The 24,077-nt window shown below is 45.2% G+C and overlaps 1 protein-coding gene across 1 annotated transcript in view; it reads right to left on the bottom strand.

The window, feature by feature from the left end:
• The window catches only part of THBS2 (thrombospondin 2), a 45,222-nt gene extending 27,920 nt beyond the window's left edge, over nt 1-17,302 (bottom strand). The window contains exons 1-7 of the mRNA XM_081904747.1: nt 16,973-17,302; nt 14,305-14,379; nt 12,347-12,903; nt 8,465-8,549; nt 4,060-4,253; nt 2,088-2,231; nt 857-953 (exon numbers count right to left, since the gene is read on the bottom strand). Coding sequence (XP_081760873.1) covers nt 857-953; nt 2,088-2,231; nt 4,060-4,253; nt 8,465-8,549; nt 12,347-12,903; nt 14,305-14,374 — 1,147 coding nt within the window. The 5' untranslated portion in view covers nt 14,375-14,379; nt 16,973-17,302. The remainder of the gene's footprint in view (nt 1-856; nt 954-2,087; nt 2,232-4,059; nt 4,254-8,464; nt 8,550-12,346; nt 12,904-14,304; nt 14,380-16,972) is intronic.
• Between the last annotated feature and the right edge of the window lie 6,775 nt (nt 17,303-24,077).

The following is a 24,077-nucleotide window of genomic DNA, read 5'->3' as shown; positions in this document are numbered from 1 at the left end:
AAATTACATGTTGCCAAAGGCTTCATGGACCCTGGAAAAATTCTATGTGGTTTGGTGGGAATTTATTTTATATACAACCAAGGCAGACACAAAGGACTCCCTCTGCACAGTGCAATGTGATATGTAGATTTCCTAATGGTCTTAAGTACTCTACCAACTTAATAGTAAGTCTCTCCCTGATATACTGTGTGGCTTTTTTGTACCTCTGTTATTTTTGTTTGATTTACCTCAATAACACCTTCTTTTTTAAGTGTCCCATTTGAAAATTTGCTCTTCACATGCAAATCTCTCTCCTCTCTGAGAGAAAGGTAGTTTCTCAAGGCTTCTCACCGATATACTTGGTTTGTTCACATGGAACGTGAGAATCACACAGCAGTAAACCGGCAACATCTTCCCCTTGTAAAAACTGAAGTGGGAAATCCCTGTGTGAAGATGATCACTTCAATGTGGACTACAGCTCCCATCAGCCCTGACTCCTGGCCATGCTGGCTGAGGCTGATGGGAGTTACAGTTCAGCAATAACTGGAGGGTCACAGGGCCCCTGCCTTAGCAAAATGGCAATCATCCCAGAAGTCAGAATCTTGCACCTCTCCTGCTCCTCCTTCTGTCATATGTTATTCCCTGCAGTAGTTTCCTCAAATGAAGAAAATGATGCAGGTGGCAAAACATTCAGGGATCACCCAAGCAGTAACAGCACATAATGTATAGCTAGTTGAGTGTGCAACACTGACATAGGAAGTCTAGATGGAATCACCTGCAGCCTTGCTCTTTGTACACCCAGCAAGAGGTATTCAAGCTGAGACTTCCCTACTATGCAAGCTTTTAACAATAAGCTATCCTTGCATGCCATACTTACAGTGAGAGCAGACAGGGCAGCACTCGCCATCAATAAAAGTGGGGCTGACACAGTGAACAGCTGGGCATGTGATTTTATTGCATATCGTTTTAGAGTTCTGTATGTGCAAAGGGGGAAAAAACACATGGAACCATTACTCCAATATCAGTCAATCTAAATACCCTATCTTTTGGCAGGACATTCTTGAAATGAAGGAAAAAGTAATATAATCATAGAATTGCAGAGTTGGGAGGGATCCAAGGGTTCTCCAGGCCAACCCTCTGCAAGGCAAAATGTTCATTGCAGGAATTAGGCTTGAGTACCTAAGTTTGCCTTACTGACAAAAAATGCACATCAAAAACTGCAACTGGCACCATGCTATTTTCCATCAGAGACTCATGCAGCTGACAATATGAGATGTCACACAGAAGAACGGGCTATAACACCCTCTAGTCGATCAATAATAAAGCTTGTAGTTTTGCATCAGTGACAGCAGGTGGGCCAAACTGTACAGCTGCATCCCCATTAGGGTTGATGACGCCAGATTTAGTTAGTGGTGCAGCATGAGGGAGAGAGGACGGCCCTGGCTACTAAAGGCCAAGGAATTCAACATGGGGTGAGGTGAGCAGATTTCCATCCACACAATGGGAATTGACCTTCTTCGCCACTCTGCAGCTCCTTACATTCCTCCAAAATCTGCTCTGGAGGGTTATGGAAGAGGAAGGGGAAATCCCATTGCGTGAGTGGCAGTCTGCTCCACAGATTTATTGATTCAACCCCAAGAATATGCGGCCGTCCATCATAACAGTTTAGCAAAGGCAACCTGCCAAATAAATAATAATAATAAATTGAAATTACAGGGCAGTGCAAAGCCCAACAGAAAGAGATAGATGCCTATTAAAATAGCCCATTACAGTGATACCTTAGTTCCCGAACAGCTTGGCTCCTAAACAAATCGGCTCCTGGATGTCGCAAACCCAGTAAGTGTTCCAATTTACAAAAGTTTTTTGGAAGCCAAATGTCTATTTCAGCTGTTGGCATTGTTTCCGGGGCCAATCAGTAAATCAGAATTCGCGCCTTGGTTTGCGAACATTTTGGGGCGATGGTTTGCGAACGTATTGGAAGTCAAACAGACTTCCAGAATGGATTGATTTTGGGAACCAAAGTACCAATGTACACTTGATTGGATGCAGCTGAAAAGAAACTCCGTGTGATTGGGTGGGGAAGGGTAAATGATTCATTGATGCTTTACCTGGCAGTGACATTTCGTGCAGCTGTCCACAACCCAATGTGAATTATTCATAAACTCACGGCCATCTTGCCAACAAGCCGACTGGTTCTTGAGTGTTTTGTTGGGGCCAAGCAGTTCCGACACAATTTTCTCATTCACCTCAGACTGTACAATGAAACAGGTAGCAATGAGTTGGCCTTTTTGCAATGCACCATAGTCAGAGAAGGGCGAAACTCTCACTAACCCTCAGCATAGAAAGCTAAGCTGCTCAGAACAGATTCCTTCTTTCACCCAGCTAAACTGAGCCAGAAAAGAAGCAAACAATTCAGTGAGTGCACTGTTCCTCTGGGCGCAAACGTCCCAGCTAATGTTACAATCTGGGCTTGCAGCACTTACACAGATCTCCATAAATTCTACTGAAGAGATTGTAGAGTATCACTCATCTTCCTTAAAATGGAAGATGATTTCACTCTTGAGACATGTGCTAGACTACTTCAGGTCTTTTTCAAATATGTGAAGTTGATTCATAATGCAGACTGAAGCAGACAATGGAACAAAAGCCAGGCAATGACAAACAAGGCACATTCATGTATTTTCTATATGATTTATCAGGGTGCCTGCATATGCATTAACACCGTGCAATGATCAGGGCTGGCCTGATGACTTCGTGAGGTGGGGTGAAGCAGCCACCTCAGAAGGTGGGAGCCCCTGAAGGCACCCCACCTGCCCCACCACTTCCACCACTGGCAGAGAAGTGGCGTGCAGTATCAGTGCTGATTTGCTGTGAGATCTCACCAAAAGCTTGCGAGATTTCACAGAGCACAAGAGATTTAGTGATTTTCAGTGAACTCTCATGAGATCTCGCTGGATATCTGCCCCTGTGACGTTGTCCCAGAAGGCACAGCTACCTACCAGCAAGTCCCTGCGTCCCAGTAATCAGACTCCTAAATGCAGTTGCTGGAATGCAATAGTTGCACCAGCAAGTGCAACAGTACCCCGCATGTGGTGGAGAGGGCAGTTTTGCCAGTGTCACACAGGTATCTAGATGGTGCCAAATCACCTGGCACTAACCTAACCACACCATTTGAGCACGGAGGCAAATCTAGTCCTCTCAATTGTCACCCTCTCTCTCCACCCTTTCTCTCCCCGCCCCCCAAACCCTGGGGCCTGTGTGTTCATACTTTCTCTGGCAACTGGAACAAAATATCATCCAGCTGTCTCCCACGACAAAGTATTGTCTCAGCAGCATCAAGGCTGTCCTTAATGTGGTTCACGTGAATCATTCCATGTGCTGAAAAAACATATGGAAGCCGGTTGCGGAGCCCAGCAGTCTAACTCATCATTGCCATGCTCTATGGATGTCTGCTTGTTCAACAGATGACAGGAGTTCTCCCCGCCTACAGATGTAAGCTGATAGAGCTCCTTCTCGTGAACAGGGACCCTGCCCAATGAAGGTCCCCCTCCTTGCATGGCTGAGATCTACCTGTGTACATAGGTACCCACATATAACACCTTGCAATGTCTTTCAACTTGTGTGTTGAGCAGCACACAAACACACTCAAAGCCCCAGCAGGCTAACTGGCTGAAGATTGCTAACTGATTGTTGGGTGGGGGGAGAATGGAAAGCTGAGGGAGAGAGAATGGAATGGAACATCCTCGAGAAGGGCATGGCTGGATGGCTAGAACCTAGAACACAAGCCACTCCACCCTTTCACAGCACTCAGAATTTTCTACCTAGTGTCTCCTCCCATAACATGGGAATCTCCTGAGGTGACATCAGAACTAATACACCATCCCACTATTCTCAGACAATTTTCATACAATATTTTGGTATGTTTCCAACATGTATAAGTGTTCTCTTTATCAATGTCTGGTAGATACCCAAACAAAGGGTTTATTGTAGTGCCAGTGACTTGACTGTTCATTTCACCAGTCAAATGAGCTGCAAATGAATGAGCAGACATCTAGAGCAGAATACACTGGTGATACCTACCACTTTTTCTAACTTTTCTGTTAAGCTGTTGACAACAATACGCAGTCCAGTGAGTTCCGTAAACATAGACCCCAGCTCTTCACAAGAGCGATCACAGAATTCTGCCTTTTTCTCTGTGTTTTCACCAACATACTCTGTCATGACAGAAGGAAGGTGAAGGATCTCGGTGCTCTCGTTGATTGTGTTCACTTCAGCTGGAAGGGAGGAAGTAAAATAAAACCCATTACGTATATGCAACAGCTTTTCCCTGATTACAACTTTTGGCTCAAATTATACATTGGTACTAAAGGTGGATTGTAACTATATCTCTCTTGGAACAAGTTTGATGCCAAATTATACTCAAGGGTATAACAGAAGGATTGGATGTCGGCCCCTTCCAATTATAGTCATTCCTTTTCACAGTTTAGATTCCAGCTCTCAAAGAGGTCTGCAGGTTTAGAGGCAATGGAAAAGTCTTTTAGGAACACAGGACAGGGCAATTGAACATATGCAATGTTAAATACTATCCACTTAAAAGCTTAAGTATAACTGTTTGACATCTGATGCCCTTTTAAATGTGTTGTGGGAAGGGGGATTATTAGTTTGCTTTTGTTCTTATTTTTATTATGTATTTTGTGGTTTTTATATTGTAATTTTATGTTGTGAACCACCCTGAGATCTAGGGATAAAGGGTGGTATACAAATATGATGATGATGATGTAGTATCACATGTTCCCAGGGTTTCATGATCACTCTGGCACGGGGGCAAGAATGGGTTGAATGCTTGTTGACATTTTAGTCCCAAAGAATTATAAGAACACAGTGCTGATAAGAGGAACATTTTGGCTTGATTAATTGAAAGCAATAGCTATAGATATAAGCAGTGGCAAGAAGCCACGAAAAAGGATGAATTAAGACTGCAACCCTATGCACCTTTAGTTGCGAGTAAGGCCCATTAAACCAAGTGCAACTTAATTCTGAGTAAATGTGCCTAGGCTTTTCCTTGCAAGGTTCTTTTTTCAGGGAATGTTATTCTCTCCGAGCACTACTTTCTGGCTTCCAACATCAAGGAAGTAAAGGTTCAGCACAGCCCTACGCAGCACAATTTATTTTAAATGTGTTTCTGAAGGGAATGAAGAAGCACAAGCAACATAGCTTTTTCTAAGCAGACGCATTTGCAGCAGATGCTTTTGCAGGCAGCAATATACGTCAGTCAAAGCATACTTGCTGCTGGCACAGTGCTTATGCCAAAAGAGCATGTACTGACAACATAACCAGACTGTAAACTCAGGGACGCTTCCTCCCCTAGTTGTTATGTTTCTTGGCCAAAACCAGATCACTGAATGGGAAAAGAGTAGTAAGCATTTCCTTTGCACGCACGGAGCTGTGTTACTGTCATCCTCTTGGAGTCTCAGCCACATATTTAAAAATAGTGCAAATTCAGATGACATGCATCTCATTGTAGATATGCAAGACGATACTCTGATACCTTTACATCATTATGATTTTGGGCAACTTTCAGTATGACTTATAGGAGCTCATCTTTTATTGTTGAGGTGGTCATTTCCCACATTCTTGGGAGCCACTGCAGAGAGCAGTTGGGGGGCTGAAAGTTTATTCTGCTGCACAAACTAACCCCCTCAGGAGTGGAGAGACCCTACAATAAAATTGGCACAATTCGGCTGTAAATGGAATGCACATCATCAGGTACAGCATACTATATACTAAATCACAAGCAGAAATAAAATCAGGGATCAGGAACTTGTGGACCTCCAGATGTTGCTGGACTTCCAGGTGTTGCTGGACTTCAACTCCCATCAGCTCCAGGCAACACAGCCAATGATCAGAGATTATGGGAGCTGGAGTCCAACCACATCTGGCAAGCCACCCCTGCTGTGCTATTGGAGCAAGTTGCGCTCCTACCACTCATCAGGTTGAGGGCATTGAATACTTCATAGGCCACAGGCAAACATGGCCATCCCCATTCTATGATGTCAGGTAGATGCTATGCATATGTACCAGAGAGAACGTCCTACTGAAATTGGTGTGTGGTATATAACTGCTGTGTCCCATCAGTGCAAGGATCTCCATTTGTGTAACAGGACTTTCTGCATTCTCCTCCCCACAGCGTGTCCCATGCTTTCCCCAAATGCTTGCTCCAGAGGGGAACCCCTAGAACAGATTTAGGGGGAAACAGAGGGAGGAAAGCAGGAAACATCCCACTTTCCAAGGAGAAATCTTTGGCCTGACGGAAGGAGAGACTTAGCACTATATTGGCTTCCACCCACTGGGACCTACTTCTGAGTAAGCATGTAGGCTTGATCTGCGCATCATACCTCACATATTTTCACTAAAACTAATGTTCCTTAGGTACCCTCAAGAAATACTAAAGCAGCCATATGTTTAGTGGTGGTGAACAGAATACAAACTTATTTACCAAACGGCATTGCATTATAAAGGCCTCATTCGCAGTAAGGATTACCAGGACCACACAAACGTGTGGTCTCCCAGAGAAGAGCTCATAGCTACCTTGCTGATCTCTGGTCTTTTTTACCCCTGCACTTTGCTGAGCTAAAACAAGGTTTGGCTTAGCATGTTGGGCAAACCCAGGCTCATCGTTTAGCTCTCTCCTTGCGACCCATGAGCTGCAGCTAAGAATAAACCTTGACGATACCTTGGACTTAGTTAGGAGAGAGCTTAACCACAAGTCCTGGTTCAGACAACACAGGATGCCATACCACGGCTTAGTTTATCACAGTGTGGGATGAGGAACAAGAAAGACCAGGAAGGAGCAAAGCAGCTGAGAGCTTCTCTTGAGGAGCCTACCCATCCATGTGGCCTCAATAAGCCATAGTTTGGCTTACCATGTCATGCAAACCATGCCAAAGCCATTGTATTTTTCAGTATTACAACAAAGGGAGGAGCCCACTCGAGGGTGGCCCTTAAAACTTGCTCATAAATCTGTCACTCTATTCCTTTGCTTGTACTATCAATGGCACGGTAACAAAAATAATCGAAGAAGGCCATGATCTGACTTGATGTATTAATGTAAATCAGGAATGATTCCAGGACAGCAAATAATATTATAAAGGGCAGAACTGCATATTAGATCTGAAAATAAACAAAGACATAGAAATACAGCTAAAGAATCGACAAAAAACTTTGGGCAGGGAAATGATGAATTGCAGCTAATGGAGCTAATCAATCTAAACATGGTGACAACAGTTAAGTAAACATTTTCCAAAAGTTTATAATGAATTGTTTCCAGAGCTAAGAACTTTAAATATCTTGGCTGTAGACCGGAAACTCTAAAAATGCAACACAGCACAATAAAGTAATTTATCATGAAATGCCACTTGTTTGAGTGTCATCTTGACTCAATGAAAAGACGTATTCTTGCCATGAAAATTTATGTAAGTCCCACATGTGACACTTTTGTGATCATTAATTTCAGATTTTGAACTGAATGTTTTTAAGATTACTAAAGTCAGTGCAGTAGCTTTGTTGGCACAAACTATGGCAGAAGCAATAAGGGCAGACAGCCTGTGGAAGTGAAAGGCAACATCTGGGACCAGCCTATGATGGGAGTCTTGCATCTTTCCACTTTCTGGTTTTTTCCCCCCAGTAGTAAACACGATTTACTCTGAAAGTCAAAATGGTTCCAAGTGGAAATGCTACTACTAATGAGCAATTTTATTTATTCATATTGAAAAGTAGAACCCGGCCTTTCAATGCAGCTCACCAAATACTTCACATTTGATCACAAATGTTGACGCTCACTTGTCTCAGGCTTTGTGTCTTAAGAGAGAGGCAAAAAAGGGGGGAAGCTTTAGCCTTTTAAAATAAGTAATAAATAACATGTCTGGGGAGATGTTTGGACCTAAAATCCTCTCTTGTATATGTGTGTCAAGGATAAATGATGCTTCTTTAAAGATCAGCATTCATACAAAAGAGTCACCTGGCAATATCATTCTTTATAGTACAAAGGAGATACAAAGCCCTGAACAATTTAGGTCCATTGTACCTTAGAGACAGCCTAAACCAGGCATCCCCAAACTCGGCCCTCCAGATGTTTGGGGACTACAACTCCCATCATTCCTAGCTAACAGGACCGGTGGTCAGGGATGATGGGAATTGTAGTCCCAAAACATCTGGAGGGCCGAGTTTGGGGATGCCTGGCCTAAACCCATCCTAAGCTCCATCACAGAGGTCATCTGTAGACGTGATTGGTTGTCGCCCCAGTTGGTGAAGCTCATCTGACAGCAGCATGAAACTGAGCCTTTGCAGAACTCTCTGTCAGTACAGATTTTAATTGGTTTCTTCATTCTGCATATTATCGGAAGGAGCCAATAGAAACTGATGGTATGTGTGGCCACTCCCTCAAATTACTGTGAGCAATAAGAATGGCACTTTTTCTTCTTCTTACCGGACTGGCTCCTCAGGCATCCTTTGCTGCGCAAGACATCCTCTATTGATGTTCCAAAAACTAAATGAATATTTTGGAGGAGACCCTGCAAAGAAGACACACACACACACAAAATGTTTGTATCATTTAAGGTAACAGCAGATCATTAGTCTACTTCCCGCCTCCTTCAGAACTTCTTCAACCTTGACTGAATTTAATCATGCATAAATTGTTTGTTTGTTTTATTCATTTAAATACCATATATTCCACCCTTCTTCAGCAGAGCCCAGGGCTGATCACCCCATAATTAAACAGAGAAATGAAGCAAAAAAAAGTCCTGCATAACAACCAATCAAACGCTGTCATCAAAACAGGTCAGATGTCACATTACCCACAGGCCTGGCAGAAGAAAAAGGATTCTAGCTGGCAATGAAAACCATGGTGCCAGCCACACATCTGTCATTGGTTCCACCTTGCCATCCCAATGAAAACCATGGTGCCAGCCACACATCGTGGGGGGGGGGGGTATTCCAAAGTCAGGGTGCCTTTGCTGAAAAGACCCCCTGCAAACTATGAGCCTCCCTTAAATATAATTCTGCTAACAGGACTGCCAGAGACAACCTTAAACCTTGCATTTTTTCAGGTAGATGGATCCAAAGTCAGTTAGGGATTTTTACATCAAGTCTAAAACCATGAATTTGGCCCAGTGTCTAATCAGCAACCAGTGCAAGTGTTTAAGAACAACTGTATCATGAACTCACACATACAGCCCCACATACAGTGAATTACAGGAATCTAAGCAGGAGGTTACTAGAGCATGGGTCCCTGTGACCAGGAAATCCCTGTGCAGGAAGAGCCATAGCTGGTGAAGTAGTCATAGCTGGAAAAAAGCACTCCTTGTCACTGTGATCACCTGGAACTCAAGTTTCAGAACTTGAATCCAATAGTTCCTTCAGACTTTGCACCTGGTCCTTCAGAGTGAATGCAACCCCCTACAGAACAGGCCACCTTCCTAATTCCTGAACTTGGGACCTTTCTGTCTTGTCAGAATTCAGCTTTAGTTTGTTGGCCCTCATCCAACCTAGTGCTGCCTTCAGACACTGGTCAAGCATCTTCACAGCTTCATCTGAGGCCAATGTGAAGGAGAAATCTGTCATCTGCATAGTGATGACACTTTCCCTCAAATCTTCTAATGACTGCTTTGAAAAGTTTCCTATAGATCCCTAATGCTAATAGTAATATCTGAAACCAGAGAAACCACTGAAAAACCCTACCTCCTACTCCCAACTCACAGAGTCAGTTCAGGAGGAGACTATGGTCACAAGCCATTGTGAGATTTGAGGAGCATCAATATGGTTGTACTCCCCTTGTCCTCCCCTTGTCAATCAAGGTGGCCAAAAGCTACTTCACTGCTAAAACAAAGCCTGAAGCATAATGGAATTGGGTCGAGATAAGTGGCTTCCTCCAAGCACGCCTGCAGTTGCTCAGCCTCCACCCTCTCCAGCAACTTGTCCAAAAGCAGGATACTTGCTACTAATTGACAGTTGTGTCTTTAGGGTCCAATGAGGGTCTTTGGAAAGGGGATGTATTGGCCAAAGACTCAAATTCCTTATCCATGTTCCTATGTCTCAAACCAGCCAAGACAGTGCTCTAGATGCCTCCAGCAGATTGCATTAACAGTGGTGTCAAGGTCAGACCAAATGTGTGTGACTTTGCCCTCAAAGTGCTTTGCAGCTTTTCAAGGTAGGTTTACAAGGGCTCCAAAAGTTCCACCAACCAGAAAAGCTCTGCTGGGCAGTACTCGATGACACAGTCCCCCAGAGCATTCAGGATTCCATCAGATTCCACCAGTCGTCAAGCACAGACAATCCGAATAGGTCCTCCATCCCTGCACAGTGACCACATATCCAAATTGCTAGAATAAATACTATTGTTTGTAGCTAATACGTTGGCTCAGGGCAGTAATTTCTCAGCATGGGATAAAATATTCCACCAGCTCTCTTCAGCATTGCCAGAAGTTCTAATTGTCAGTTTCCCCAGCCACTCTGGGCAGCTTACAACACATAAAAAAATTGAAAAACATCAGACACGGGCCTCCTCAATCCTCTTAAGAAGATGACATCTTTGCTCCAGTCAAACCAAAGGCAATAAACGAAGAACAAACCTTGTTTACAACTCATGATTTGCCTGAAGTGAGGCAAACCATGAGCCCAGATTTGAATGCAATGCTATGCCAAACTTTGACTTAGTCCTGAGTAACAAGGCAGCGGCAGAACTGGAAGAGTGCAACAGTCACGACTTTTGCTGTGGGAACCCACATGGATTGGCTTAGTGTCACATGCAAACCAAAACCCAGTATTCAGCAGCCAATGAGCATCAGCCAGTGAGCTTCAGTAAAAGCACTCCAAACCATCCACCTATCCACCTGAACTCTGGTTAATTCAGGTGAGCAGTGGAGGTTGGCATGTTAGGACAAAGTAGCCACTGGCCCACCAGCTTCAGTCTGTCTTCAGCCAGCCCCCACCTGTTTGTTTGTTTGCTTCCTTCCTTACATCCAGGCCATGGGATGACACTGCCTGTCAGCCTCCTCCCACTGCCCCTCAGTGTTGGCCTTGAAAAATTTCATCAGGGAAAAGCAAAAGAGAGAAACACAACCAGAATTTGCTGGCTCCATCTGTCATTGGTTCCACCTTGCCATCCCAACGAACACTGGCCCCTACTGCATTAAGTTAATTCTTTAGTCATCAGAAAGTGGAGCTCTTGGCTCATGCTCTGAGGAATCATCCAGTTGAACAAAAAGCAAAGGTAGCATTCTAATAGCCAAAAGATAGAGTGGCCATGGTCAGGTTTATTTTTACCTGACCATGACATTTGCCATTGAGGCCAGAACAAGATGCAGTGCAGAACAATGGTTTCCTGCCAAAAACAGCAACCCCGTGCCTCCCTCCTCTCCTCACAAGTGTAGCTAACAGAATGTGTGGCTGATATTATTGAGTCATTCCCCCATCCTACCCCAGACATGACAGCCAGTGTGGTGTAGATGTTAGTGCAGCAAATCTTAACAGAAGCTGCCAATGCAATTCTATACACTTCTCCTCAGCCTCACTGACTTTAATGGAGCTTACTCCCTGGTAAGTGTGTAGAGGACTGAAGCCTATATGGCCTCCATGCTGCCAATCTACAACTCTTGGTGGACATTCAGAGGTTTGGATATAGCAAGTGGGCCAAAAAGTGTCAGGGTTAAAACACTCCTTCTCCCATCTTGGAGTGGCTTCTGGACAAACAGCTGAAGAGACTTGTTGCATAGTGCTCACCCACCTTTATGGAAAACATCTCCATTTTCACTTCTGTGACCTTGGCACAGAGCGAAGATGAATCAAACAGAGATACCCCTTCCTCACTTGGGGCAAATATTCCTGCATCCCTTTACAATTAGACTAAGTATGTGTGAAGAGTTGTCAGAAAGAGGACAGCACTGTCATTGCACCAGAGTCAAGAGAGAAGCTGGTTCTCCAAAAGTGCCAATTGAATCCCCTCTAATTCTGGCCTAAGAGTTTACATTGTTAAGCATACATAAGGCAAACTAAACAGGATCCAGGACCAGCACAAGACATTCTTCTGTCTGAGGCAGAGCAGTCACCATTTCACCACATTCTTCCCTTGCCCACAGATTTATCCCTCTGCTGCGCAAATTTGCCACCCTTCCCATTGCACAGTCCAAGACAAAAGTCTCAGTGGGGCTACTATGTGGGCTGCCTTCTGTCAGGATCTCATTATAAGGCTGCAGTCTTATTCACACCAACCTCGGAGGAAGCCTCACTCAATTCATTACAACCCCTGAGTAGATATGCACAGGGATTGAACTGCACGCCATTGACCTCACGGGTGTTGTAGGTTACCTACCCGAAAGTGAGTTTCTCTGGCAGATCCTTTTGTCACATACATTCTACTTTTCTCCGCTTTCAGGTTTTCATAGAAAGGCTCCTCCAGGCTCACACTGTCAATGAGGTCGCAACCAACATAGAGACTGTAGTTTTCCCCGGCTACTTGTACTGTGATGTTCTTCCATAGTGAATCGGCTAGGTCCACGTCTTCCAAAAGATACTTCTTCCGGAAGCCATCTACCCAATAGGAAAGTTCGAGTGAATTTTCTCGGCCATTGGAAACAATCTCAAACTGGCGCTGAGAGGTGCCAGGGCCTTCCAGTGCCAAGAGGGTGCCCCTGGCCAGCCTGTCCTGCCTGAAGGTGGCTACAAGAAGGAAGCCCTCGTTTCGCTGGATCAGTTTAATAATCTGCTTTAATTTCTCCGAGTTAACCGGAGGTATGTGATCAAACCGGATGAAGCGGTATGCTGGGAGGCTGGAATTGCTGCCCCGAAATACTTTTGCTCCAATTGTCTTCCTGTTTATGTTGCTTATTTGCAGCAAGTCAAAAGTGGACTCGTCCTCTTGGCCGTCATCTGCAAAGGCAACAACATGAAGGAACATGATTAACAAAGAAATGTAAGGCATGGGGTGATCTCATTCACCCTCACTTTATGAGGCAGGTCACAAATACTCCAATTTTCACAGATGGAGTAAATTTAAGTTAATTTGTCCAAGGACACTCAAGTCTCCCTGATCAAAATCCAACACACTTCCAATGAGCCACACTGACTTAAATGATGAAGAAAATGATCTGAAGCTTAGCGTGGGTGCATGCTCAGGGAACCATCAAACATTATAGAGAAACAGTAGTAGCAGTCCATGCACATGAGTGATCAATCAAACTTGGCAGTCCACCTAGCCTGACAGTCCTCTTAAGGGACTTGTAGAAGATTCTCTCCTAGCCCATCTATCTGAGATTGAACCAGGGACCACATATAGGCAATCTTACGAGTCCTACCATTGAAGCCCCCATCCAATTGAGATGCTTGCAGTCTGAAAATGGTGGCTCTTATGTGTCTTTGCCTATTACTTCTTCCTAATGGGATGTGAATAATGGCTGTTCATTTGGCACAAACACTAAATTCAGTGACTCCATCTACTTGGTACTGCTTCTTGGAAAATATCCTTCATGAAACTGAATGGCTTAGATCCAGAGATGCCTCGCTCAGGTTGAAATATACATTTCTACTTGTGCATGACTGCCCCAACAAATTCTCCTAATTTCTCTGTCTTGCTGCAGACAGAGGCACAATCATGTGCCTCAACTCTCAGGATTGATTGGGGGGGGCAGAGGTGATACAATAGAGTGGGCAAGAGGGGTGCAGGAAACCCTACTGTAGGTGGAAGGGAGCCAGGAAACCCCACTGGCTGTGTAGAATTCTTCTCTGGATCCAGTCCAACAAAATTTCAAATCAAACTGTCTACAAATATCCAAAGTGAGAACCTGGATGCCATAGGGATGCCATATATAAGCTGCTCTGAATATTCTTAAGGAATAGTAGGGTATCAATGCAACAAACAATAATAACAAAGCATTTTTTTGTAGTTTTTCAGCTTGCTAGCTGAATCCTAACTTCCAACAAGGAGGACCAAAATATAAATACATTTTAGCCAACTAAGTAGTTGGTGCTCTAAAAGGGGGAGGTCTTTACACCACAAATTAATTTGACCAATTGATGCCAAACCTCAATTTGATCTACATACATATCCCTCCACTTTCCTTGATGCATTTATAGTAAGGTATATTATCTACGCAGGCTAGTTTCATATTTCAGGCATGCTGTGGAAAGAAATAATTGAGCAATTATTCTCAAGACCAAGCCAAGTGAGTGAGCAGAAGCCAAGCTCCTTTTAAGCATCAGGCTATGGTTGCCAGAGCTTTAGTCCACTCTGGAAATACTTGGCCTCAATGCTACAGATATTTAAAGACCTACCTTGAGCCTCTGAGGAAATCCACAAAGCTAGCAAGATCGTCAGCCACAACAGCCAGCTCCTGTCCTGCATAATGCCTATGAACAAAGCAAGATGTGCACATTGTTGATACTTTTGTCTGTTTTTAAATTTCCCCATGTCTCCCACAAGCTTACAACAGAAGCAACTATTTTGAAAGCAAATGTTGGTCCTGTCAGATGCTATTTTATTGTTTATGTCACCTATTTCTAAATCGTCCTTCATCAATTAATTGCCATTCTATATTTATGTTTCGCTGTTGTATTTTTAAACTTGAAAACCAGAAAACTTTCACTGTTGTGTGGTAGACAAAGATTAAAAATCAACCCATCATTGGGGCATTTTTTAATGAATCCTGGTATACACTGTAAACAGGACATTTATTACTTCTGACAATGTGTGAGAACCCAGGTGCTTGATCCTGACTTGATTATGATAACATTAGTGAAAGCACACACTTTAAATGCACGGGGAGGGGGAGGGGGAGGCTGAAGTGTTTAATATCCTTCCTAATAAATTCAAGGAAATATATATGATACAACCAGAATTGTCTTCAAAAGTTTTCCATGAGACGTCTGGGCTCTCAGATAGTCTACTAGTTATTGCATCTCTTAAATCCACTTTTGGCAAGCCGTGGAGCTACATTCTTGAAAGATAATGGTATTTCCAGCAGCATTTCACATGTAATTTAACTTATATATTAAGCTACAATAGCAAATTCCAGTCTCTCCCTGTCTCAGTCACACTCATTCACACATACATACTCTCTTACTGCTGGAAAGACAGAGACAGCCTGCTTCTCTATACCAATTGTGTCACATCAAGTTGAAGTGATACTGCGTCTCCAATCCAATCTCCAGTTACCTGGGAGTAAACCTCATTGTAGTTGGCAGCATTTACTTCTGAGTAGACACTGTTAGACCTGCAGCCCAAATCTTAGGGAAGTCAGTGGGATTTACTTCTGAGTAAACAAGCACAGGGATGGGCTACACATCTGTCCTGTGTCTGAATGGACTCAGGAGAGTAGACCTAGCCCTCTGCTGGATACATTTCTTGATGATTTCTATACATCCAAACTTCTTGATGAGATGCAAATTTAAATCTCACGACCTGCTCTAGCCAAAATTATAGGTTTGCAGCTGCAATCCAGAGTAGATTCACTAGGTGTCCCATTGAACTAGGTGGAATTTGTTTCTGGGTAAATCTTCCCCATCCACAGCTTGGATCATTATTTGCTGCACTTTCCCAAGGAAGACACCAAAACTGGGTATTTTTGTGCAAGGTGAATATTTCCAGAAGTGGGGTTGTGCACATAATTAATTCCTCTGCTTTATTATGGTTGGATTGTACGGGCTACAAGGATTGCACCATACTGTGAAGTCACCTTATCAACCCATGCCCTTATCATAAGAAAATCAGTGCCATCCCTAGACACAGAAAGTCTCCAATGATGCTATATAGAGTGGCAAAGGCCAGTTTCCCCTTAGGAAGCTCTGCTGTCCTGCTTAAACTCCAGTGAAAAGAAAGAGTTCCCATCACTCTCACAGAGGTTTGTACATGAGAACTTCCTCGTGACAGAGCCCCAAAGGAGTTCCTGCATCTTAGCCTTGAACACTTTTTCTGGAAGCTATCTAGGGTTGCACCGTACAAGGCACTAGACAGTGGCGTAGCATGGGGGGTGCAGGGGGGGCCGGGCGCACCGGGCGCAACATCTGGGGATTAGTGTTAGAGGGCACAAATCCATGGGTTCGGGGGCACAAATCCACGGGTTCGGGGGCACAAATTACTTGCCTTGCCCCGGGTGCTGACAACCCACGCTACGCCACTGGCACTAGATATTGATCAGACAATACATTGGCCCCTGTCCTGTCAAGCTGCTGTGAGCATTTGCTTTTGGTGTGTGTTCCCAGCTGCCATTCCTGACAACGGGGCTTGCACAAGAAAACTTCCCAGTGGTGGGTGGTGCCCTTTCTTCATCCTAAAGATCTACGCCCTTTTTGAGCCCAAGTAAAAAAAAAGCTTTCTTTACAAGGAAGAATTAGGGAAAGAATGAAAAAAAAAATGGGAGAAACTACCCAAGATTGTTGACAAGAATCGGGTCCAGTGCAAGAAAAGACAAGAATCGGGTCCAGTGCAAGAAAAGACAAGAATCGGGTCCAGTGCAAGAAAAGACAAGAATCGGGTCCAGTGCAATCTTAATTGTCCCATTCTACTGAATGGCATTCCCATACGATTTACTCAGAACAGGCGCACTGAAATTCACATGTTTGAGTTAGGTCCATTCATTTCAATGAGCCTACTCTGAGTAAAATTTAGCTGCATACCACCCGCTGAATTCAATGGCCCTTACTCCCAGGTAAGCGGAGTTATGATTGCAGCCTTAGGCACCCTTCTAGGTTGGAAAACTGCATACGTAGGATGCTTGCACTTAATCTCCTTTGAAATCAGTGGGACTTAGGTCCTGCGATCTCGCCCCCTTGATTTGGCTTCAGCCCATTTTCTTTATTTTTAAGACCACCCTAGGGAGCACGTCTCCTTTCAGTCCTTGGAGGTGGTGCTGCCTGGGTCTCTCGGGGGCGTCCCTCTGTTGACCCCCACCCATCCACCCACAATCCGGCTCCAACCTGTCCCCACTGGTCCCAGGGTCGTTACCTGGCACGCAAGTCCCCCGCGATGCTCTTGAGAGCTGCTGCTTCCCAAAGCAACTCCAAGCAGGCGGCGAGTTTCCAAAGTCCCGTGGCGAGAGCGCGAAGCCAAGTCAGCTCCCTGCAAGGGCAAGTCCTCGGCCGGGGAGGTGCGCGCAAAAAAACCCGCTTCGCTTCTTAGCCGGGCTGCCTTTCAAAGCGGCGCTCGGCTCGCCAGCTTTATATAGGTTCCTCTCGCATGCGAGGCCTGTCAATCAGCCAGCGGAGGAAGCGCTCTTGGAAGGCGTCCCTCCGCGGCAATGACATAATTCCCCATTCCGAGCGGACAATTTGCTCGCTCGCCTACCTGGAAGGCGATCCCACATCCAGCCACATCCTGAACCACAAGAATCCCCCCTCCTCCCCACCCCACCCCAATTTGGCAGCTCTTCGTCTGGGGAAGGGGAGGAGCGAGAGGAAGAAAGGAATGAGGCATCGTCACACCTCCTCCCCATTCCTAAACACTTGGGAGGAACTTGGGTGTTTGGGGGTTTTTGCCTTTGTTTTCACCCAGCGATTTGATGATCCCGTTGGATTTCCTGGTGGGACAAAACGGGTCCAGATTCTGGATGGCCGCTTGGAGAAGAAGCAAAGGATGAATGCTGAGGAACAGAGAGTTACAAAGTAATAATAAGAATAATTTTATTATTTATACCCTGCCCATTTGGCTGGGTTTCCCCCGCCACTCTTCACCCAAAGCTGAAGAAGTGCCTTATAGGCCAACTCCCCATCCCTACTTCTCAGTGTAGAAAAATTTATGCATTTATTGCATTTTTAATCCCACCCTTTCCCCTTCAAGTTGCTCCAGGTGGCATAAGTGGTTCTCCTCAATTAACCCTGTGAGGGAGGTCAGGCTGAGAAGCAGCGACTGACCTGAGGTCATCCAGTGAGTTTCATGGCTGGGTGGGGATTTGAACCCTAGTCTTCCAGGTCTCATTCCAGCACACTAACCACTGCACTATACTGGCTCTCCACACGGAAGCTACAGCAGCTTGTGCCAACGTAGTGCCCTCAAGATGGGGCTAGTGGGAGTTGTAGTCTAAAAGCTCTGGAGGGCACCAGATTGGCACAGATGGATTGAGCATTCCCAAATCCTTACAGATGGCTGCCCAGCCTTTTTCGGAAGATCTCCAGCAAGGAAGAGCTTTACATTCTTCTGCCACACAGCTGCACACAGGAAGTGGGAATAAATCCTCATTTCCTCCATGGGTACAGCACATAACCAAGCACAGCTTCCTTACCCCCCACCCCAGGAGGAGAGAGAGTCAGTCTCAGGATATTATTATTATTATTATTATTATTATTATTATTATTATTATTATTTGTACCCCACACATCTGGCTGGGTTTCCCCTAGTCACTCTGGGCGGCTTATAGCATATCTTTAAAATATAATAAAAATATCAGACAATAACCTCTTGATACAGGGCTGCCTTCAGATGTCTTCTAAGAGTTGTGTAATTCTTTATCTCCTTAACATCTGAAGGGAGGGTGTTCCACAGGGCAGGTGCCACTACCAAGAAGGCCCTCTGCCTGATTCCCTGTAACTTCACTTCTCACAGTGAGGGAACCAACACAAGTCCCTCGGGGGAGGACCTCAGTGTCTGGGTTGAATGATGGAGGTGGAGATGCTCCTTGAGGTATACTGGGTCAAAGCCGTTTAGTGTTTAAAATAGGCATAGGCAAACTCGGCCCTCCAGATGTTTTGGGACTACAACTTCCATCATCCCTAGCTAACAGGACCAGTGGACAGGGATGATGGGAGCTGTAGTCCCAAAACATCTGGAGGGCCGAGTTTGCCTATGCCGGGTTTAAAAGGTCAGCACCAACACTTTGAATTGTGCTCGGAAACGTACTGGGAGCCAGTGAAGATCCTTGAGGACCGGTGTTATATGGTCCCGGTGTCTGCTCCCAGTCACCAGTCTAGCTGCCTCATTCTGGATTAGTTGCAGTTTCCAAGTCACCTTCAAAGGTAGCCCCACGTGGAGCGCATTGCAGTTGTCCAAGCAGGAGAAAACCAATGCATGTACCACTCTGGCAAGACAGAGTGGTCATCTTTCTAAGTTCTTTCCTTGCATATAGGAAAGACTAAGTTAGGTACTGTACTTGTTCTTGAAGAACAGCTGCCTACCTGAGCCCTGCACTCATCCACTGTACAAAGGTGATGCTGGTGGGTGCAGGATGGGGGAAGAACATCAGACTGTTGCTAGACATTACTGTAGTATCCTGCGACTTCATCCTGTTCACACAAGGACCTTCCACTTGCACTAGCTGCCCATCTACTCCTGAGCCAAATCTAAGGTCCAGGACCATTTCGCTGAATACAGCCCAGTAACTTCTACCTCTCTGTTCTCTGCTTTTGATGCTCATTTTATGTAGTGTTTGTTAATAATAAAAAATGTTTTTTTTAAAAAATTAAGTCCCCAGGATGGATAGGCATTTCCACACGCCGTTTACAAAATTGTCCACACTGACTGGCAGCAGCTCTCCAATGTTTCAGACACAAGAGACATTCCCAGCATTGCCTGGAGATGCCAGGGATTGAACTTGTGACCTTCTCCATGCAAAAGTTCTATTACTGAGCTACGGTCCTTCCCCAGTCACCCATACAAGTATGAAGGAGCCTTTGGACAGGATGATGCAGCCAGCCACCTTTTTATTTACAACTGAACATGAGGAGGCATTCAGAAGCAAGTGCAGAGGTAGGTATTATATATCCATTGCAGGGAGGGGGAGAGAGAGAGAGAGAGAGAGAGAGAGAGAGAGAGAGAGAGAGAGAGAGAGAGAGAGAGAGAGAGAAGGGGTTAGACTAGATGGCCCTTGGGGTCCCTTCCAACTCTGCAATTCTATAAGTCCCAATCAATATCAGTCTTCTACCTCCAGATAGCTCTTAGCAACACACACTAGTCCGGCAAAGCTACTGTTCTGGAAGAGAGATGTGCAGAGACCTCCATGCTGGCAGGTGGATGTGATTGACGGGACATTCCATATGCTTGGAACAAGGACCTTCTTGTTAAGACCTAAGAGTGCTACTTGTCTCTAACTTGTCAAGTTTCCTAAGATTGCTCCTTGTCTCTAACTCTGAAGAACAGGATTGCTCGCGGTGGTACGCATGGTCCGATGTAAGATAAAAAGGAAGACTCTCTTTTGAGAACCTTCAGAGGATGCTTCTTTCCCAACCAGCTTGCACATATTATCAGTAATATGGGAAGGCTTCTAGACAAGAGTCCCGATAAACTTGTACTGTAGTACCCCTCTTTTTAGACATTAAACACTGGGTGCCTTGTGCCTATAGAGCAGGATTTCAGTCATTGACAGTGCAATCTTTTTATGCATGCCTACTCAGAAGTTAAAGCTATGGTTTTCCCAGTAGTGGTGTATGGAAGTGAGAGCTGGACCATAAAGAAGGCTGATCGCCGAAGAATTGATGCTTTTGAATTATGGTGCTGGAGGAGACTCTTGAGAGTCCCATGGACTACAAGGAGATCAAACCTATCCATTCTTAAAGAAATCAGCCCTGAGTGCTCACTGGAAGGACAGATCGTGAAGCTGAGGCCCCAATACTTTGGCCACCTCATGAGAAGAGAAGATTCCCTGGAAAAGACCCTGATGTTGGGAAAGATGGAGGGCACAAGGAGAAGGGGACGACAGAGGACGAGATGGTTGGACAGTGTTCTCGAAGCTACCAGCATGAGTTTGACCAAACTGCGGGAGGCAGTGGAAGACAGGAGTGCCTGGCGTGCTCTGGTCCATTGGGTCACGAAGAATCGGACATGACTAAACAACTAAACAACAACAACAACAACTCAGAAGTCAGCCTCATTTGCTTCGATGGGACTTCCTCCCAAGCAATTGCATATAGCAGTGTTTCCCAATTGGTGGTCCACAGACCCCAGGGGGTCCATGTAACCCACCCAGGGTCTTCATGGCACATACCAGTCAACTTCAGGGACATCCTGTTTGGGGGGGGCTGTGCTTTTGTGTGAGAGTATAGTGGCCAAAAACATGTGAGCCAAATGCACATCTTGCGCTAGTTCGTGGCGCCCCAAAATGCTGCCATACTCTTGTGTGGGTCACGTGACTCACACGGGACTGTGGCCTGGAAGATGTGCATCCCGGTTTTGTGCTGGGACACCTCGAAGGGTGTGGTGGCACTATTCACATATCAAAAACTTCCACAGAGACATCAACATTTTCAAAATGTCCATGGCTTGGCTTTTGAAAAACAGGGGATTATCAGTGCTTAGCTATTGGGAGCCACTGGTGTACAGGACTGCAGCCTAAAAGTATGCTTTGCTGCAAACCAAGATGAAAGCACAGGATCCATTTTCTCTCAAGGAGAAGCCTGTCAAAAAAGAGATGGGCGCAAAGCAATTGTGCTTGATTCAGAAACATGCCTACCACACTTACTGACTGTTCCAATTGCTGAACTTCAAAAGTTGTGGGAAGCCGTGCCTGACGTGGATTCCTTCTCCCCTTTTCTAGCAGCACTGTCTCCTTGGCAGGCGCACTAGCGTGTGGAATAAACCTGGCCCTCATTAGCTGGGTTGGTGCAAGGCTCGAGGCCAGATAGCAGCAGCAGCAGCAGCAGTGGCCGCCCCTGCCTCCCCAGCTCCAGTGTCAAGACAGAGCTGGGGGGAAGGCATGGAGAGGGAATGGAAGAGCTGCATATTTCACTTCTGGAGATGCTGGCATGCTGGGGAGGGGAGGGGGGAGAAGCTGCAGAGCAGCAGGAGTCCAGAGGGAGGGAGACTGACAGAGCACTCAGGCAAGATCCAGCTGTAAGGCAAGAGCCAGAGGGGAAATCTCTTCAGCGCATAACTCTACACTACACAGGCAGCCTCCGAGCTCCAGACAGGAAATTCTCCACCTTGCTCTACCTCACCTCTAGATGTGTAGACCAGTTTTATGAAGTGGGGTCACGCTTAAAAAGCGGCTGGAGAATTCAAGGTTCCTTTTTGCCGTTTCCTGGTTCAGCTCTTCTGCTCCTAATTCTCACAGATAGCAGATGGCGGTAACATTATTCCTGAACTTGCACCTAGGAAGAGTCCTGCTGCATCAGACAAAGCAGTCTCTCCTCACAGAGATCAAGACACATGCATAGCATGAACATAATAGCACTCTCCTACCCGTGATGTGATTCCCAGCCACTGGCACTCAGAAGTACACTGACCCTGATTCTGGAGGTACTATATTGCAGAGGTTCCCAGTGCCTTTTTGGTGTGGCAACCCACAAGTCCAGTTTACTTGGTTTGGTAACCCATCAATTAATCATCACATGAATTTTGGACTGAAGGCCTTCTTTGCCACCAGCAAGCAATTCCTAAGTATTAAAATGTAAGACTCTGGGCTTTCTGAGTTTTGGTTACAAGCATCAACACTGCACTATAACATGCCAACAGAACAAAAAGTTGTTAAGAGGCATTCATCATACCACTCAAATATTGCAGGCAATAATTATTTGGGGTTTACTTATACAGTGGTACCTTGGGTTACATATACTTCAGGTTACATACGCTTCAGGTTACAGGCTCCACTAACCTAGAAATAGTACCTCAGGTTAAGAACTTTGCTTCAGGATGAAAACAGAAATCGTGCTCCGGCAGTGCGGCGGCAGCGGGAGGCTCCATTAGCTAAAGCGGTGCTTCAGGTTAAGAACAGTTTCAGGTTAAGAACGGACCTCCAGAACGAATTAAGTACTTAACCCGAGGTACTGCTGTATATAAAAAAGGACCCAGTCAAGGACAACTATGGGGTTGCGGTGCTCATCTCGCTTTCAGACCGAGGGAGCCGGCGTTTGTCCACAGACAGCTTTCTGGGTCATGTGGTCAGCAGGACTAAACCGCTTCTGGCACAATGGAACACTGTGATGGAAACTAGAGCGCACAGAATCACCATTTACCTTCCTGCCGCAGCAGTACCTATTTATCTACTTGCACTGGCATGCTTTTGAACAGCTAGGTTGGCAGGAACTGACACAGAGCAATGGGAGCTCACCCCGTTGCGGGGATTTGAACTGCCAACCTTCTGACTGGCAAGCCCAAGAGGCTCAGTGGTTTAGACCACAGCGCCAGCAGCATCCTGAGTGCACCAGCACAGTCTCCACTTGCATTTTCCAGCAACTGGTATTCAGAGAACAGTAGCTATTGCTAGTCTTATCCTCTGTGCATCTGATAAAACTTGTTTAAAAGCATACCAGTTGGTGACTATTACTGCAAGTGCGAGCTCACCCCTCCGGTAGAAAGTCTCATTTTGAATCCTAAATCAGATTCTGTGAGAGAACTGGATTTGCCTCAGGAGTAAAAACGAAAGACGCTTTGCATTATAAATCCTAGAATATTTTCTTCAGCACCTGTTCAGCGTATTTGGGGATTTGTCATATTTTATCCCCATATATGCTCTGCTGAAGAGGTCAACAATTCCAAAACATTTAGAAAATCGTGAAGAACGGTCTCCTGCTAAGAGAGCTCACTTTGCATTTGAGCATGGAGAATCCTGGATGGAACCTATATTGTTTTCTTGCTGTAGGTTCCAAGCTGTATTTTAAGTTTCATCTGGAGGCACTTCCATCATCCAAGGCCGTACACTTATGGTGCCTTTGCCGCATGATTCTTCCCCCTGCTAAGAAGACAACAGGCTGTGTTCAATTAGAATAATTGATAACTGCTCCCATTTTATGGAAAGCTGCTTCAGATTTTTTAAAGCCCCATCATTTTCAAACCTGAGGGGGGTTCAAATTTTGTCCTATCCATCATGTATATAAATATAAGGGCCCAAGCTGTGGATTTTGGGATGTTCTGTCTCTGGCTTCATTTTGGAAATCCAAATCTCCAGTGCTTTCCTTCACTGTTGTTGATCTATTGATGTAATGCTCTGAGCTTGTGTGCGTTGAGCAGGACATACGAGGCCTTCATGAGGTGCTAGAACTCTTATCATGATAAAATTGCTATAGGTGCCTACTTCAGCCTTCAGCCAATGAGAACTGTAATCGAAAACATATGGAAGGAACTGGGTTGCCCCTGCTTGCAAAGCAAAAAGTATCACTCACACGTCACAGGTCCAGCTTCCGTGCTG

The sequence above is a fragment of the Podarcis melisellensis genome, assembly GCF_964234715.1.
Source record: "Podarcis melisellensis genome assembly, chromosome: 3".
NCBI lineage: Eukaryota > Metazoa > Chordata > Lepidosauria > Squamata > Lacertidae > Podarcis > Podarcis melisellensis.
The sequence above is the reverse complement of the archived record's forward strand: the minus strand, read 5'-3'. Positions and strand labels throughout refer to the sequence as shown.